Source organism: Silurus aristotelis, assembly GCF_946808225.1.
Source record: "Silurus aristotelis genome assembly, chromosome: 11".
In the NCBI taxonomy this organism is placed as follows: domain Eukaryota; kingdom Metazoa; phylum Chordata; class Actinopteri; order Siluriformes; family Siluridae; genus Silurus; species Silurus aristotelis.
In genome coordinates, this window is record NC_139584.1 from 22,958,173 (window position 1) to 22,977,528 (window position 19,356).

The window sequence follows — 19,356 nt, forward strand, 5'->3', positions numbered from 1 at the left end:
AAAGGTAGCTGTTTAATAGGAATTTCGCTAGTTGATTTTAACAAAAAAACAAAACAACTTTAAACACGCACCTCATTATGGTCCATATCTTCTAGTTTGACTTCATTCAAGTCTATTCAAATTATTAAGTTCATAACAATGAAAAAATTTCTAATGTTACAAATGCAGTATATGTTTGTGCTTCAGATTATATTTTCATCTTCCAATCTCTCCACACTTTACAGTCCAGCTATCGTTTTGTTGTCAAATAATATCAGTATAAAATTAGGTTGTCAAAAATATGACACCTGAGCTGCTGGGAGGCCTCATGAAAGTCTAAATGTAAAGTAATTAAATACATAAATATCCAATAATCCAAAGGTAATAAATAAATGAATTTGAAAACATAGACCCGCAAAAGCAAACCAGACAATTTTTGCAAGCTAAAACTAGGTTGCTAGGTTGCTACCATTAATCCCAGAGCTGCATGAACCACACACACACAAACAGGCAAAATTCTATGAAATCAGCACAAAGCAACCTTTTACCCCCGAAGCTGAAGAGCTTGTGTTGTAGCTACTTAGTAAATGTTAGCAAGAATGTGTTTCGTCTCTTGCGGTTTCAAACTACAGATCAAGCATGGACCCACTACATGTAGAAGGATCTCACCTGGCTGTTTAAAGCTAGCTTCAAGACAAGCTGTTTAATATCTTGTTTAATTCGTGAAGCGTTTGTTTTCATAACACAGTATTAGGCAAGGCGTGCAAAACCGAGCATGCATACGTGTCTTTATCAGCTGTGCAAACAATGTGCTCCTTAAGATATATTACTATATATGGCCCAGAACAAGGGTGCAGAAAGGTTTGAGTGCAGCCGCAGACCCCTTTAAGTATCTATACATGGTCATTTTTTTTTGGAGCCAAAAGCATCGACAGAACACCTTGCTATTTTTATTTATTTAAAACTTTCTGTTTGGAATTGTTTAGATTTAGTTTGAACCACATTCAAATATCTGTAAAATATACATTTTCTGTGTGTGGAAAAAAAAGGGAAAGAAATTGCATATCCCATGGTCAAAAATGTACAGTCATGTTTTGAGAGCAGCAGCCTCTCAGCCTTCTTTAAATTCCTGTTAAAGCTCAGAGTTTCGACTCCCTTTTTCAAGCATGCATCTGTAAACAGGTTCCTGTTTAAAGCATGGCGGGAGGTGCTGTTTGGATTAGTCAAGTTTTTTCCCTCCCTCAAGTGTGAATAAGCTTGAATAAATTGGCATCAATGAGTGTTAACAGGTGGCATGGCTGAGAAAGGCAACATGGGGGCACAGGGAACATACACCGAAGTAAATATGTCACTGTACTGACGTAGAAGCGGGTACAGCAAGGTCAACCTGGTACCCCATTGCTCAATAATAGTGGGAATATTAGACATTCTTTTAGAAGGGAAGTTCATTTTATTCTCTGCTATTTGGCTGATAAAGGTTTAAAGAATCAATACAATACAGTTTGTAGCTATGTAGTGCCTATTTACTGTTTATATAGTATTTAGAACATTTTGTAATATAAATTATGTACAATTGTGTTCCTTTAGGAACAGCAGAAGTGTACATATTCATCATGGTTATGTACGGGATTATTGCCGTTCAATGTAAAATAATCTAGGTTTAAGGTTCATATTTGAGTTTGCGATTAATAGTGCGAAATCCAAATAATAGATCAAATTATTCGAAACAACAAAATGTATTTATGTATGTATTTCTTTGTTTGTTTATGCCATTTATTCAATTTATTTGTTTATTTATTTTCTTTTTTCCTCTTTCCTGGTGGCTCCATCCTCAGCTCCATCACTCTTTTCTTCACCTCTCTAACACACTCTCCATTACTTTGCACTGTTGACCCCAGGTACCTGAACTCCTCCACCTTCTCCACCTCTTCTCCCTGCAACCGCACCACTCCACTGCCCTCCTTCTCATTCACACACGTTACTCCCGCTGACTTTCATTCATTTCCCTTCTCTCCACCGTGTACCTCCACCTCTCCAGGCTCTTCTCAACCTGCTCCCTGCTCTCACCACAAGCCACAATATCAGCAAACGAGGAGACTCCTCTTTGACCTCGTCTATCAACCTGTCTATCACCACTGCAAACAGGAAAGGGCTCACAGCCGATCCTTGATGCAGTCCAACCCTCCACCTTGAACCAGTCTGTCGTTCTTACTGCACACTTCACTGCTTTCACACTGTCCTCATACATGTCCTGCACCATTTACATTTGCGGCATTTAGCAGACACTCTTATCCAGAGCGACGTACAAAAGTGCTTTGAGTCTCTAGTAATTAATAAATCTACACAGGTACGCCAGATTACAAACTTAATATAAATATAACTCTTGAATTCTACAAACTTGGAATGTGCTAATTTAAGTGTTTTAGAAAGAGGTAGGAACTCCGCTGTACGGACATCTAGGGGAAGTTCATTCCACCACCCTGGGGGCCAGAACAGAGAAGAGCCTTGAAGTGTACTCGCCCTCACATACTTCTCTGACACACTTGACTTTCTCATACAGTACCACAATTCTGTGCATAAGTACCTTACTTTTGTGCATAAGCCTGTAGCATGTCTACTAATAATAAAGCTGGTGTTGGTGCTATTTGTGTTAATTCTCTATGCCATTTTCCACTATATTCACATTGCAACTCCTTCCGGCCAATCAGAATCGAGTATACAGAGACCATGGTGTAAAGAAGACTGTGAGGCCATGTCCACACATATGTTTTCGTTTGAAAAGCTCATATGCTTCTGTCTGTTTTTGGGTTACACCGAGACGGCGCTTTTAGTCAATGCGTCACATTGTGGACTTTGAAAAACTCAGTACAGGGACGCAAGCAATTTCAGACCTTTCAATGCGGATCAGCAATTTTCGGGAAACGTAAAAAAAAAAAAAAAACACGAAAGGGTGGGTGCGACAAAAAAGCGTTTTCAAATTGATCCCGATTAGTGTAAAAAAAATAAAAAATAAAAATTAAGTTTATAAATACACTTAAAAAACAAATCTCTCCAGAGTGAATCAACATGTGAAACTGCCGACTGCTAAATTAAGAATAACACAGTGTAGCATAATTGGTGCCAGCACACCTCAGCTCACACCTTAGGTAATTGCTAATGGTATTGTGCTGTAGCCATTAGTCTTTGTCGTAACTATTCACAGGCTACAAATAGCATCGGAGCACTTTGCTATGCTACGTATTAGCAAGACAATTTGGTAGGAAGGTTTACGATTGCCTGAGGTGCTGTCTATGTGTGCCTTAATTGTTTCAGAGTGTTGAAGGAAACACGTCGGGATTCGAACTCATCGCCGACCTGAATAGAACAGCACGTACCCATTTAGAACCGTTCTCATGTTCGCTCATTCATTCGAGCACAAAAAAAAAGGGTTCTATTTTCGTTTACTCGTACAAAGAGTCTGATGAGAGAATATGATGACGTCTTAGTGTAATTAAGCAGCAGTAAGAAATAACATGCGTGCCAGTGATGCCGGTTGTACAGTATGGAGACGGCATCTGTTGCCGATTCTTTCTTCCATTCACATATACCCACAGCTCGGGTTGTGCGTTTCCTGTTTTGTAGATTTCAGTCATTCTAGAAATGTTCGCTTCATAAAGCGGCCAGTGGAACCTGGCTATGGTGAAAAGCGTGAAAGTGTTGTATCATGTTTTGTGCTCACTTGAGCGCTAACTTTTATTTTTTATTTTTTAGAAAAGCTATCTATAGGGCCGGATCCAAAAATAGCAATTTCAGTTCGAAGACCATGAGAAGTTTAACATTCTGTAGTATTCCGATAAATGACCAATAATGATTTTAAAAAATCCACTTGCATTAGGCGATGTTTTCTTTTTTTTTGTCCTTCAGTGGAAACAGGACACTCAGGTCTGTGGCAGATTGTATGTGGAAGAATTCACAAGTCAAGGTGAATGGTGGCTTTCGATATTCATACCTGGCATTCATACCAGAGTTCAATATAAAATGTATGCCAGGTGCACACTGTGTGTGATTTTTGATAGTTCTTTGCGATTATTGCATGACAGACATGATCCCCATGTCACACTGTAGGATCTCCATCATGTCCGACTGCACGACAGTCAAAAACTGACGCACACCAGAAAGAGACTCATCTGAAGTTTTATTATCAATCTGTGACACTTTCAGACCCACCTTCACTCGCTAATGGTAGCTAGCAGCAAACAAAAACAACGTGTAGAGCTCATTTTGTTCATGACATGCCTTGATAATAAAATGTCATAGAAACATTTATTTTTCCTTCATAACTAAATAAGTTTCTCTTCTTGCTGTACTGTAAACCGGCCTCGTAAAAAATGATCTTAACGGCCTACGTATTAATCGGCTGTCGGTATACATGCCAAAGCAGCGATAGAAAAACTACACATTTTAGGAATCTTTTAGGTTTTCCAAAATGTATTTTGAGACGACCGAATGGTAGCGAAAGTCGCAGATTGTGCACCAGGCTTTCGTTAAATATGTAAAAGGGTTGCAGCCAAACAATCTTGATACTTGATGTGTTTTTTGTCATGCAATGACGCGAGACATTTTTTAATAAAATCAACACAATAAGGCCAAACACAAGAAAAAAGAAACAAATACCAGAACGTGAAACATGGAACAAAGGCAAACAATCATGGATTGACAATCAGCATGGAGAGACAAATATATACATATTTCAATAGACAACGTGATTCATGTGCAGAAACCAGCATGTGACTGGGTTTTGTGGCTGATGGGAAGTGCATTTTTTTGGGTATAAACCTCCGATTTGTTAGTTAAGAGGACACTAGCATTGCCTAAAAAAAGTCCTTGGGCTTCTCTTTCATTAAATTAAAACAGTGAGTGTTCGTTATCCATGCAGATTCTTAGCAGTGTATAAAGAAACCAACAGCGTTTTTATGTGAATGTAATGAAAAAATGCCTTTTGCTCAAACTGGCATGACTCACGGTGCGGCCCGTCTGAAGCACAAGGCTTTTTCTTATTCTTCCAGAGTCACGCAGCTCGGGGTAGCGCTCGAATCCTGCCTTCTCCACTACTGAATGTGAACTTCCAAATCACCACGGTGATTTCTATAGCCAGGGTTGAGTCAGCAAAGGCGATTGCGTGCGTGCACGTGCACCTTATTAGCCGTATGTTTACACTATTCGGGCCAGTGCGTTGGACTGATTCGGCACATTGTAATGCTTACCACTCGCTCACTCTACTACTAAGATTTGGAGGCATCTTCCAGCTCCTGGTTATTGTTCTATGGATTCTATATAAATATATGTTTTGCTAGCTTCTGTTGAGGGTGTTAGGATTGATTATGGCATGCTGATGCTATTGGCATTTCAGAAAATGAAAAGGGTCTTCCCTTACTGAATGGGGAGCAGCATTGTTGAGTTGCAGCACCTGATTGGTCCCTGCCCAATTTCTGAAATTGTATCAATTGCCAGACAAGTTTCAATGTAAAAGTTGTATGCGGCTGCCAGATCTGTAAAAATTCAGCACTGTGCATGGCATTTCATTGTGGTCTCATAAAGCTTTTACAAGGTTTTTGAATGGGGCACGCGTTACCGTATGAGCTTGGCATGGGAGCTCTTTTTGTGCCGGGTTCCCCGAAGGCCTTAACTTACAAATCTCCATAACCATTAACATAGCCTTGACACAAACATCGTATTTGGCTGAAAAGTCTTGCTCCATAAAGGGACGATCTGTGCTGGTTTTACACCTGTCTACAGGTCAAAAGGGGATTCAGATTGAATGATTAATATAATTATTATATAGTTGAACACTTTTTTTTTGCACCCCCCACCCCAGAACACTTTCCTGCAATTTCATCTGCAAAACAAAGATTTAACCTCGTTGTCTTTTTGTGCTTCACAGATTAATCTCACGGCTGCAACCGCACACATTCAGTGCTACGTCCCAACCTGCGTAATGTACGCTATCAAGAATGGAAGTAATAGAAATAATAGCTAAAGTCGGACAAATGGTAGTATGCAGTTTGAGGATAAAATAGATATTTTACATTTCATCAGCATTCAGAATAAAATCAGTGACAATCCATTGTTTTCAGGCTCTGAGTAATGATGCATTAAAGATCACCTGACCATCACTGAGGCCAACAGAGTCACTCTGGTGTGTTCCAATCCGTGTTCTTCATATATTTTATTATCTAATCTCTGTGGTTTGTTCTTCAGCCTGGCAAGCACATTAGACGCAAGCCAGATAGCGTTAGCATGCTAGCCATAACACAGCGCAATAAGCCTACCAAGGCCGAGCAGACACCTGGTGTAAATGAAATACAAAAACGAGAGAGAAACATACAAACCCGTTGGACCGATATCCAGCTATTACAGATTGTTTACAGACGTAAACAACACCACAATCGGTTAGGGATACGAATTTCAAAATGAGGTTAAGTCATTTGTGTATCTTTTACCAGCCTCCCACCAAAACAGAGAACAAATAAACGCTTTACCGCATTCTACTTTAAAAAAAAAAAATTTATAATAATAAATCTCGTACATTTTTATTTAATTTTTTTTTCATGCAGGCATGTGCCACATTTCAGATGACTCCTCTGGGGTTCTTTTTTAAATCAGGTATCACCACGGCTATCCGGAACAGTTGGCACACACAAAAACCTCATTCAAATTTTGTTTCCTCTTCTTACCTTGCACATGATGTCATCTTCTGAAAACTGGCCACAGATTTGCACAGGCAAGTTAGTGCATTTTTTGGGGGGGGTTATTTTAATACACCAGGGTGTAAATGACTGAACTGAATTGTGATTTGAATTAATCAGTGATGTAGCCTGCAGATTCTTTATTTTGCTGTGTGTGTGTGTGTGTGTGTGTGTGTGTGTGTGTGTGTGTGTGTGTGTGTGTGTTTATGTTAATAGGATGCATTGTCCATTAACATAACATAGCGTACAGCCAAAGAAAGGACAATGGCGTAGGTACACACACGTCTTTGACCCTGCACGTCTTTGACCCCATCACTCAGCACAGAACTTGCCTGTGAACGCCCTCTCCAAAAGTCAGAGTGCATGGCAAGAGGATCTCTGCGTCATTCCTGCAGAGTATCGGGGGGGGGGGGGTGTTGGTTAAGATAAGATCCATTCTGAGCAGTATTGTTAAAGAATTTTTATCTTTGCATCGATTTCGTATATTCTATCCGTTTCCTATTTCCCGGATTAGGGGCCCTGGTGTTGATAACCAACTGCAGGATTTCTCTCTTCCACAGATGGGTGCAATCGATTTCCCTGCCAATTAATTAAGCAATATTATTTGCTATTTGATAGTGTTGAAAAAAAGTGACTTTTACACACAAGCAGTTGCTTAAAACCACAGGTTATAGATTCAGATGAATGCATCTCTCTGTATTACAGTCTAGATTTCAATAGTGGTTTTGTGTGTACTGAGATGTTCTGAGGTTCCAGAAAATATAGGGTATTGCCAATGTATTTAATAAACCCATTATTTTTGTATTTTATGTTCAACTCTGCAGCACTGCTGTTAGATATGGTCAAGTCAGTTCTATTTGAACCCCTCCAAACCATTGCCAAAACTGGCAACGGTCGGTTCTCTTTGCTTTTTCAGGTCATCACAACCTTCCACATGGGGCAGACCTACCTCTCATAAATCATATTCATGTAAAGCCATGCTCTCATATCCCTGGTAGGCATCTCTCCTACCCTGCAAGGAGGCTATTGCCCTCAAGATACTATTATATTTGGAAGACTGACCCTTGTGGCCCTGCCATGGTAGAAAACCAGGGTACTTAAGACACACGAGGGAGCAGTGCCTTACTAGAAAGGTAAGTCGGGGTGGCAAAAGGTCGAGGTTAGTCGGGGTGGCAAAAGGTCAGTCAGCTGCTTCTGCATTGCAGAGAATCTCTTTTCAAGATCTCACCAGCTATGACCTCACAGCCCAGGAAACACCTCTGAAAGCAAACAGGCCACATCAACTGGACCTGTTTTTTTTTTTTTACCCTACATCCTGACCTTTATTCTATTTAGCTAAACAATAGTAGATTTAAAATAGTACCGCTCTTTGGTATTCAAGTTTTTCGAACCGTTGTTCTAAAAGGTGCCTACTTCACCGAGGTCTTCTAGGAGTTATGCGTGAGACCTCCCTTGTGCTGGAGTTCCTTAAGTTCTTCCTAAGGAGCCTCTCTAGGATGCTTACCTGAAATGGATTTTTGAAAACAGAGTTGCATACCCTGGTAATAAGCTACAACGCATTTGTTAGCCATATGACTTTTTGGAGAGCTTGTAGTTAAATCCAGGACTACTTCTTATGGCCATATTACGGAACGTGAAGACTTAAGTAAGGCTGAGCCTGTGTATAATTCCTCGCTGTGCCAGTAAGCACCCATTAGTATTATTTAGACCAGATGGCAGCCATCCGGAGCTTAGACCAACAGTTCATCTGCCACAGAGTAAAGAGACACAGGGGGCCCCCTTGTCTAGGAAGAAGCTAGGCCACCGGGTGGTGGTGGTTATTACCTTAGCAAACAGACGGGCTGGACTTCTATCCCCGACTGTGGCATCTTCCTCATTTTTTTAAAGGTACTATGTTACATTACAAAGTATTGTCTCCAGACTCTACAAGATTGACAATACCACTGACGATCTCTAGGCACCTTCTTTTTGGTTAGTCCCAAAGTGAATTTTTATTCCTCTTGATGTTGTTGGCATGGGTTTCTGACCATTTAAAAGAATGTTAGTCGCATTTTATATGTGCATATCTGCAAGGTTTTCTTGCAATTCAGAACCGGTACAGTCTTGGTGAGAGGGTTCCAGGGGAAGCATGGTTGTATGATAACAGTATTTGAGTCACTATCAATGAATAAATCTACACTGGTACTCTAGATTACAATTTAAGATAAATCTACAACTCTGTTAAGATCGATTCTGGAAAAGTGCTAGTTTAAGTGTTTCAGGAAGAGGTTAGTCTTCACCTGTCGCTTGAAGATAGCCAGAGATTCCGCTCTTAGAACATCTAGGGGAAGACCATTCCAACACCTTGGTGCCAGAACAGAAAATAACCTTAAGATATACAGTGAGGAAAATAAGTATTTGAACACCCTGCTATTTTGCAAGTTCTCCCACTTAGAAATCATGGAGGGGTCTGAAATTGTCATCGTAGGTACATGTCCACTGTGAGAGACATAATCTAAAAAAAAAAATCCAGAAATCACAATGTATGATTTTTAAACTATTTATTTGTATGATACAGCTGCAAATAAGTATTTGAACACCTGTCTATCAGCTAGAATTCTGACCCTCAAAGACCTGTTAGTCTGCCTTTAAAATGTCCACCTCCACTACATTTATTATTCTAAATTATATGCACCTGTTTGAGGTCGTTTGCTGCATAAAGACACCTGTACACCCCATACAATCAGTAAGAATCCAACTACTAACATGGCCAAGACCAAAGAGCTGTCCAAAGACACTAGAGACAAAATTGTACACCTCCACAAGGCTGGAAAGGGCTACGGGGAAATTGCCAAGCAGCTTGGTGAAAAAAGGTCCACTGTTGGAGCAATCATTAGAAAATGGAAGAAGCTAAACATGACTGTCAGTCTCCCTTGGACTGGGGCTCCATGCAAGATCTCACCTCGTGGGGTCTCAATGATCCTAAGGAAAGTGAGAAATCAGCCCAGAACTACACGGGAGGAGCTGGTCAATGACCTGAAAAGAGCTGGGACCACCGTTTCCAAGGTTACTGTTGGTAATACACTAAGACGTCATGGTTTGAAATCATGCATGGCACGGAAGGTTCCCCTGCTTAAACCAGGACATGTCCAGGCACGTCTTAAGTTTGCCAATGACCATTTGGATGATCCAGAGGAGTCATGGGAGAAAGTCATGTGGTCAGATGAGACCAAAATAGAACTTTTGGGTCATAATGCCACTACACGTGTTTGGAGCAAGAAGAATGATGAGTACCATTCCAAGAACACCATCCCTACTGTGAAGCATGGTGGTGGTAGCATCATGCTTTGGGGGTGTTTTTCTGCACATGGGACAGGGCGACTGCACTGTATTAAGGAGAGGATGACCGGGGCCATGTATTGCGAGATTTTGGGGAACAACCTCCCTCCCTCAGTTAGAGCATTGAAAATGGGTCGAGGCTGGGTCTTCCAACATGACAATGACCCGAAGCACACAGCCAGGATAACCAAGGAGTGGCTCTGTAAGAAGCATATCAAGGTTCTGGCGTGGCCTAGCCAGTCTCCAGACCTAAACCCAATAGAGAATCTTTGGAGGGAGCTCAAACGCCGTGTTTTTCAGCGACAGGCCAGAAACCTGACTGATCTAGAGAAGATCTGTGTGGAGGAGTGGGCCAAAATCCCTCCTGCAGTGTGTGCAATCCTGGTGAAAAACTACAGGAAACGTTTAACCTCTGTAATTGCAAATAAAGGCTACTGTACCAAATATTAACATTGACTTTCCCAGGTGTTCAAATACTTATTTGCAGCTGTATCATACAAATAAATAGTTAAAAAATCATACATTGTGATTTCTGTTTTTTTTTTTTTTAGATTATGTCTCTCACAGTGGACATGCACCTACGATGACAATTTCAGACCCCTCCATGATTTCTAAGTGGGAGAACTTGCAAAATAGCAGGGTGTTCAAATACTTATTTTCCTCACTGTACCTACCTCTTACCCTGAGAGAAGGTGGTACCAGTTGAGCAGTCCTGGAGGATCTCCGGAAGGGTGGTGCAGTGTGTGGAGTGATGAGGTCGCTGAGGTAAGAGGGTTCTGGTCCGTTTTTAGCATTGTAGGCAAGCATCAGTGTTTCGAATCTGGTACGTGCAGCTACCGGAAGTCAGTGGAGGGAGCGCAACAGTGGGGTGGTGTGTGAGAACTTGAGAAGGTTGAACACAAGTTGTGCAGCTGCGTTTTGGATCATTTGCAGTGGACGAATAGCGTTTAGAGGTAGATCTGCCAGCAGAGAGTTGCAGTAGTCCAGTCTCCTTCTTATGTTGTAGAGAAGGAGTTGACAAGAACAAGTCACATTGGCTACATGTGAGGAGAAGAACAGTTGATCGTCCATAGTTACCCCAAGGTTGGCTGAAAGGGAGAGCAGAGTTTTAAAGAGATATTCTGAGATCCTGACCTGAATCACCTGGGATGACCAGCAGTTCGGTTTTGCTGGGATTGAGTTTTAGTTGATGAGAACTCCTACACCAGGCATGGCGAGATCCGAGCGGAAGCTGTGGTATCTGAGAGAGGAAAGACAATATGACTCAGCAAGCTTATACGTGCGTTTCCTCGCACCCTAAGTGGTTATCTATGGATAATAATATGAGACAGTTACATACATAACCAGCTTCTTTGCTGCTTGAACTTTTCTTGTTTTGCTAAATTAAGCTGAGTGTACCATGACTTTCTGATTTCCGGTGTCTGAATTCATCTGAAGTTTGATTTATGGGAGTTTAAACTTTGTCACAATAAAATGGAGCTATTGTTATTTGGAAGGAGCATTACATTCCTGTGAGGCAGCGGGGATTAAGGTTATGGATGGATAGATGGATGGCTTCTGCGGTGCTGTAAATTATAGTGCTATAAAAAGTCCTTTAGCGTCGTTCGCAAACCATTTCCTATGAAAACATGCAACTTGCCCAGGCCTCAGTGAGATGGGTGCATATAAAATTGCAGGAATTCATATGATGGGCCAACATAATGTATGAATCATTGGCTTTTCTTCTTGTAAAAATACTTTATCAACTTAATTTGGAGTCTAATCCACACTGCCCGTCCCAAAAAAAAAAAAGTCACACATTCTAATAATTCGTTGGAATGCCTTTATCTCTGGTTACGGCACGCATTCGTCGTGGCATCGTTTCGATAAGCTTCTACAATGTCACAACATTTATTCCTGTTCAGAGTTGCAGGAATTTTTCACCAAGATCTTTAATCCATGATGGGAGATTCGGAATGCTGCACACAGTCTTCTCCAGCACATCCCAAAGATTCTCAATGGGGTTAAGGTCTGGACTCTGTGGTGGCCGATCCATGTCTGAAAATGATATCTCATGCTCTCTGAACCACTCTTTCACAATTTGAGCCTGATGAATAAAGGCATTGTCATCTTGGAATATGCCCGTGCCATCAGGGAAGAAAAAATCTATTGATGGAATAGTCCTGATCATTCAGTGTATTCTTTGGGCACAAAACATTGCTGAACCTACTGTAGCCTTGACCAACTGCAGCATTCTCAGGTCATAGCACTGCCCCCACAGGCTTGTATGGTAGGCACTAGGCATGATGGGTGCATCAGTTAATCCGCCTTTTTTCTTACCCCGATGCGCCCATCACTTTGAAAAAGGGTAAATCTGGACTCATCAGATCACATGACCACCTTCCATTGCTCCAGAGTCTAATCTTTATGCTCCCTAGCACATTGAAGTCTTTTTTCTGATTAGCCTCACTGATAAGTGGTTTTCTAAAGGCTACACAGCTATTTAGTCCCAATCCCTTTCTGTGTGTGTGCAAATGCTCTTTCACTCTTAAACGGAGCCATGAGTTCTACTGTTTTGTTACAATTAGATTTCACCAAACGTTCAAGTGATCGCGGATCATTCAAGATTTTTCCCGACCACAATTTTTTTCCCATTATCCTTCCAGTTTTGAACAATGCGTTGGACAATTCTTAACCCAATTTTAGCAGTTTCAGCAATCTCCTTATATGTTTTCTTCGCTTGATGCATGCCAATAATTTATCCATAGACTTGCTCAGGGCTCAGTAGAGCTCTTTAGTTGGGTTAAAGTGTTTGTTTTTACTAAGGCTGAATCATTGTCATTTTGCTATGAATGTAATACTGCTTTATGAGGTTCTAAATTATTAACATTGAGGGTACTGCCATTCTTGTTTGCTCTTGTTGTTACCCTTTAATGCTCTCTTTCAATTTGGAATTGCCCCTAATTTACCCTTGATCCTTCATCCTTCAGTGTTCTTCCACTCTTGCCTTGGCAAACCTTTTCTTGTTGATGCTCACTTTGTGCATTGGGGCAGATTTAAGGTATTACCATGATTTCTGTGTGATTGTACAAAAAGTGGACAGCTGAGACATAGCCACTCACACCTAGCATTACAAATACCACTTGTGATCAGATGACATACATTCCACTTGAGAAATCCTTTCATTATTATTTCAGGTTTTACTCTAATTATCTTTAGGCAGAAATGTCTCATGACTCTTAACTTTACAGACATGTACTTAACTCTACACGTCCCTTAACTTTACGGACATCATGTGCTTGTTAGTTTAGCCTATATGTAATTTTTTTTCCTTCAGATTTTCTCTTTGGGTTATTTTGTTTGAAATAGTGCAAGAGGCTAAGATGGCTTTTGTATGCTCATGACCATTATGAAGTAATAAACATTAAATGACCAGTTCCTCATGAAAACTTTCCAGTTTTGAGGAGATGATCTGTGTGTACGAAACTGCTAAACTCTTCCCTAACCTAGGGGGATTTTTGTTTATTCTGAAGCACCAACTATAGTTAAAAACTCCAATTTACCTTCTATGTTGGAGGTATTTTCCCAATACCCCTACTTTCCATTATGTTGAGAACTTACACCACTTGACACTATAAAGATATATTTTGACCATCGCAGCACTGCGCCATACGCCACCATGGGACTGTGCATAATGTAGAACAGTTTCATGATGGCTGGCATGAACGCAGTTCTGCGACGGTCAGAAAATATTCAGTGGTGTGAAGGAAAACATTTTGTTAACTGATATTTTGTATCTATTGAATAATAGTTACTGTACTCTGATTCATAGATTTTCTTTAACATTCGCAATAAACTAAAAGCAGAGAGCTCAAAACACCTATTCTCCTGTTTTTATTAGAGAGAATAAAGCAGGGTATTTGGCCACGCATTTTTCTGTTAAAAAGAAAAGCTCCTATACACAATTGATAAAGATTGGCCGGTCTGAAAGGTCATTTATAATTTTCTTTAAAGTATTCGTCATCTCACTGACAAAGCCAATCTTCTCACCCACCCCCATCCCCACTACAGCTCACGCCCTGCAATTATTTGTAGCCCTGCCCTGCAGTACGAATAGTTCTGCTCTGGGTGTACATAAAATACGCAGGTGAGTGTGTGAATATTGCTGCTACTGTAATTCTGTAAAAACAGACTTCATAAGGATTATTTTTTTTTTAAATACATGCCCATTGTGTTATATACCTTAGGTATTGTACACAGCTTTATGTAACATCGAACAGAGATGTGCCTATTCAAATACAACTGCTGATTTTCAGTAAAGATAAAGAATAAAATTCCTCTAAGTAGGAAGCCTGGATTGTATTTGATGTAAGTTCACAGTAGAAAAATTAAGGATCCACTGTGATAGTAGCGACTGATGCACTGTAGTGATTACTGTACGCAGTCATTCCCCTCAAAAATAGGTTTTTTTAGAGGGGAGGAATCTGATTTGGGGTCAGATAAGTTATCAGGGTTAAGCCTGTTTAAATACGTAACATTGTGTGTATGTGTTTGTGGGTGTGTTTTAAAATTAATACAACAATATCTAAAGATATGTTATACTTAACAAATGTCTTCATTCCCTCCATCCTTCATTCATTTACTCCCTCTGTATGTGGAATTGTCCAGATTTTCCCTTTTTATGAGAAATTCTTAAAACTGATTACAAAACGCTAACAAATCCATAGCGCTAGCGTTAGCCGCTAACCACTTCAAGCTCTTTCATGCATATTTCTGGTATGGAGTGAGTAGCCACAGTGACACTGCGCTAACTCTAGTTTCTTTCTAGTAACCAGATTTATTTTATTTTTATTTTTTTATACTCCTGGCATTGTTGTGTATATTTTTAAGTTTTTAATGTTTAAAAAAAATAAAACGAATGCACTCAAATAGTGAAGACTAAACACACTTGCCACTTTAATACGTTAATTTTAATTACGTCAATAAATACGTTCCAGGTTGTAACTATGTTCCGCTCGTAAAAAGGATTGCATTCGGTATTCTTACCGACCGAAAGCCATGTAACAAAGAATTTCGGTGCAAATACGTGTACTGTTCCACCCCTAATATAAATAAATAAATGTGTGTGTGTGTGTGTGTATGTGTGTGTGTGTGTGTGTGTGTGTGTGTGTGTGTGTGTGTGTGTGTGTGTGTGTGTGTGTGTGTGTGTATGATTGACTCCGTTTCAGGTTTAATGTCTGTTATAAACATGATCAAGCTGATCTATCATAATATCTTAGACATGTTAGGCCCTCTTATCAAGGAAATATAAGACCTTTAATATAAACAGTTGGTTGCACATCCAGCAAAAGGCATATGATTAAGATAAAAAACATTCCTGAACTAGTCTGTGCACATTTTATTTACATTTTTTTATTTTAGCACTCCTTAGAAGTGAAATAAACTGTCAAATGCTGATGACCTAATTTCAATACTAGAATAGTATTACTGACTGAGCAACTCAAAGTTTTGGCCGTTGATACTCTTAGTATCTTAGTATAGGCTTCATGACAAATTTGCTAGTGGCCCAATAGTTTACTAGGTCATACAGTGCTGTCTGACCGCACATACTGATTTACATCTACAAGAAGAATCCCGTGTACAGCAGTAGAGCAGGCTGTTTATTGATGTGGAAGAAAGGAGAACAGGGCTGATTTCATCCTAAGGTCAACTTGCCCTCTTTATGAAATACACAGACGCATGTCTGCTTTAATATGCCAGTGGTTTTGCAGGCCCGATTTCATATTACACGATGCTCTCTTTCATACTCAATTAGCGCAATAAAAATACACAGATTTTACACCTCATTTTGCGGAGAAAAATAGCTCTGGAGGTAGCTTTCATTGTGGGTAGGCATTTGGCACTAATCCCAGCCTTAAGCCACTTTGCTAATGCAACATCTTGAATTTAGAGATGTTCCAAATCAGTTTCATAACATGCAGGTCTCTTGCTTTGTCTTTCCAGTCACCCCTGACCTGTCTCCGGAGAGCCCCTTACTTGGCACCCTCCCGCTGCCTCCCGCTCGCTCACGTACCAGCGGCCCCAGCAGCGGCGCCAACACCACCCATCCGCCTGCCGAGCCGCCTGCGCGACCACACCGGAAGCGCAGCGGCGAGGCCGGAAGCTGCAGCGCTAGCCCACCTGCCCGCGGCGCCATGGAGGTGGGTATGCGCGTGGTGCGCGGAGTCGACTGGAAGTGGGGCAACCAGGACGACGGCGAGGGCCATGTAGGCACAGTAGTGGAAGTGGGGCGCCAGGGCAGCACAAGCACACCTGACAAGACAGTCGTTGTGCAGTGGGACAGCGGCACTCGCACTAACTATCGCACCGGCTACCAGGGGGCCTATGACCTGCTGCTTTATGACAACGCACAGATCGGTGAGTGTCATTGGGTGCAAATGATAGAATTGTGCCTTTGACAGCCAAGAACGTTGTGATGTGTGTGTCATCAGTGTATCATCAATTTAATTAACCTAGGCAATGCTAGTAATTCATACTTAATTACTCAAGGATATCTATCAACGTGAGCGAATGAATGAAATGCGAGAAATTAAAAAATAATATTTAATGATATAGTCGTACAGGAAGCTTTGTGCTTAACTGTATTCCTGGGCAGCTTATTCATTTTATCACAACCCCCTAGTGTGTGATTCACACCTCTAAATCTCAGTTAATGTCTCATGGCAGGAATTTTTCATTGCAGTAAAACCACTCTTTTTATAAAGGAAAAAAAAGCTTTTAGAAATTCTGCACAGCCAGACCAATATATGTTTGTCCAAATGAGATACCAAACTATAATCAGGCCAAATACCCTACAACGATCAGTCATAACATTGACATTATAAAAGGTGAAGTGAATAACACTGAGGATCTCTTTATCATGGCACCTGTTATTGGGTGGGATATTATTAGGCAGCAAGTCAACATTTTGTCCTCAAAGTTAATGTGTTAGAAGCTGGAAAAATGGGCAAGCGTAAGGATCTGAGCGAGTATAACGAGCGCCAAATTGCGATGTCTAGACGACTGGGTCAGAGCGTCTTCAAAACTGCAACTCTTGTGGGAAATCTTCAACTAGTGGAAAAAATAAATAGAAGTAATAAGGATATGATGGGCAGGTGTCCACAAACCAAGTCTCTGCCATTTCAGTTCTGGTCCTTAGCATTAAAAATGCGTTAATAGGATGCAGCATTTTATTGAAACGAAATATTTAAATGCCATACATGAAGGTTAGGGTTAGGTATTTAATGTACTTTTTCTATAGGGTTACATTATCTGAAACATTAGAAATGCAACTAGTTTGGTTAGAAAGTGCTGCTGGACATTATGCTCTGAAGGTCAGGGTACAAAGACAGGCACCGAGTGTTGCAGCAAAAAATGTGCATTTCCTTGTTTTCAAAAAATTGCAAGTAATTGCCACAGCCATCAGTGACTTTTGACACGGCGTTCTAGACGTTTAAATGTATGTGCTTTAAGATCTTTTCAGGATACAGTCCTGATTAAAGACATATAAAATAACCAAGTGTCAACAGGGTCTCAGGCACTCCAAACCATCACCCAGTCGATCACGTTGCAATGCAGACAAACGACAATCCCTCGGTCCTTGTTATTCGAGAGTGGTGTATGTGAATTTATAGAATTCTCTCCCTTTCTTCAGTGGTTCAGGTATATATAAAGTGGTATATAAATGCAACACATGCAGTTTCATCTGTCTGCCTGTCTTACCATCTCTCTCTCTCTCTCTCTCTCTCTCTCTCTCTCTCTCTCTCTCTCTCTCTCTCTCTCTCTCACACTCTCACTCACACGCACACGCACACACACAAACACACACACACACACACACACACACACACACACACACACACACACACACAATCTTTCAGCAGTTTAGCCATATACAGATTCCTTGGCTGTATTTCTAGCCAAGTTAAACGCTCATTGTAAAGCAAAGATGCCTGTTTCTTGCATCATTCAGCCTCGAATGATTTAGAGTAATGGAGCGAAAGAGCATGAGAGAAAGAGAGAGAGAGAGAGAGAGAGAGAAACAGAGAACGAGTGAGAAGCAGTGTATATGCAAAAGGGCAACCAGCTCTGTGTGCTCATTATACACTGTCTTAAAATGAACACAGAACTGTGTGAGCTCAGTATTCATTGCCATCTCATGGCTCCTCTTCACACAGACTGAAGACTGTCTTCCCCTGTTACATGGCTCCTTGTCGTTTACCATGGTCTAAATGTTTCCATTATTCACGTTTTTCCCTTGTGTAAATTTGGTGAAAGGCATGTAGTCATTCGAAAATGCATTTATTTGTTTTATAACTCTTATAAACGGCTTTATTTTGGTCAGGGTTATGGTGAACCTAAGGCCTGTTCCTGGAGCTGTGGGTGTTAGATAGAAATATAAGGTCGATGGGACATTAATCAATTGGAGGGCATTGCTTTTAAAATAATAGTGGGCATAACATTATTACATAATAACTTTATGAGCAATGAAGTGAGTAACACTGATTATCTCTCCATCATGGCAAATGTTAGTGAGTGGGATATTATTAGGCAGCAAGTAAACATTTTGTCAAAGAGGGACCACTGTTATGTTATGATATGTTATTTATTTGTGTTACATATTTTGTAGGAAAACATTTACCCCTCTAAAGTATTCAATAATTCTAGGTACTAATAAAGAGCCTGCATCTGCCAAAAAAAGGCTGTGAGTTATTCAGTCTAGTAGGAAAGCTTTCAGTTTAGCTTGATGTTCATTTAAATTTAGCACAAATGAGTTTATGGCATCTTCTCTTGTTAAAATAGAATTGGACTCCTCAGCCTCACTGACTTTTCTCTGAAACCTTCACACGGTGAGTTGTGAGTCACACGGAGAAGTACAGTTTGTACAATTAAATTCTGCAAAAATCCAGGCGTTGCAAATAAGTAAGAAAGAAAACATGACATGGCATGCTATTATAGGAAAATAATTCCAGATCGAACATTGTGACATGGAGTTAGTGTGACCATCCAGAACAGCATGTCCTGAAGTGTTTTATTCTGACTTATACCACAGAAATTTGTGAACAGTGATTTAACACTGAGCAGCAGTCGTTTCGATTCGTAGCTATTGTTTTGCTTGTCAGTTCAGTAGCATGATGTGCTAACAACGCAGTTAATTATGCTTGTAGTGTAAACGTTGCAGTAAAAAACGAGATCAGGATAATCAGCATAATCATGATCTCTGTACACGCTCAATGAACAACTGGAATCAGCCTTAGATTCAGTGAATCTGAATCTCCAATCAGCACCTTTTCCTCAGGAAACAAGCAGACAAAAT

At 40.5% G+C, this 19,356-nt stretch overlaps 1 protein-coding gene across 3 annotated transcripts in view; it reads left to right on the forward strand.

The window, feature by feature from the left end:
* Nucleotides 1-19,356, forward strand: part of mib2 (MIB E3 ubiquitin protein ligase 2) — a 67,199-nt gene that overhangs the window by 9,008 nt on the left and 38,835 nt on the right. For all 3 annotated transcript variants that reach the window (XM_083554434.1, XM_083554435.1, XM_083554433.1), the window contains exon 2: nt 16,005-16,418. In XM_083554434.1, coding sequence (XP_083410560.1) covers nt 16,005-16,418 — 414 coding nt within the window. The remainder of the gene's footprint in view (nt 1-16,004; nt 16,419-19,356) is intronic.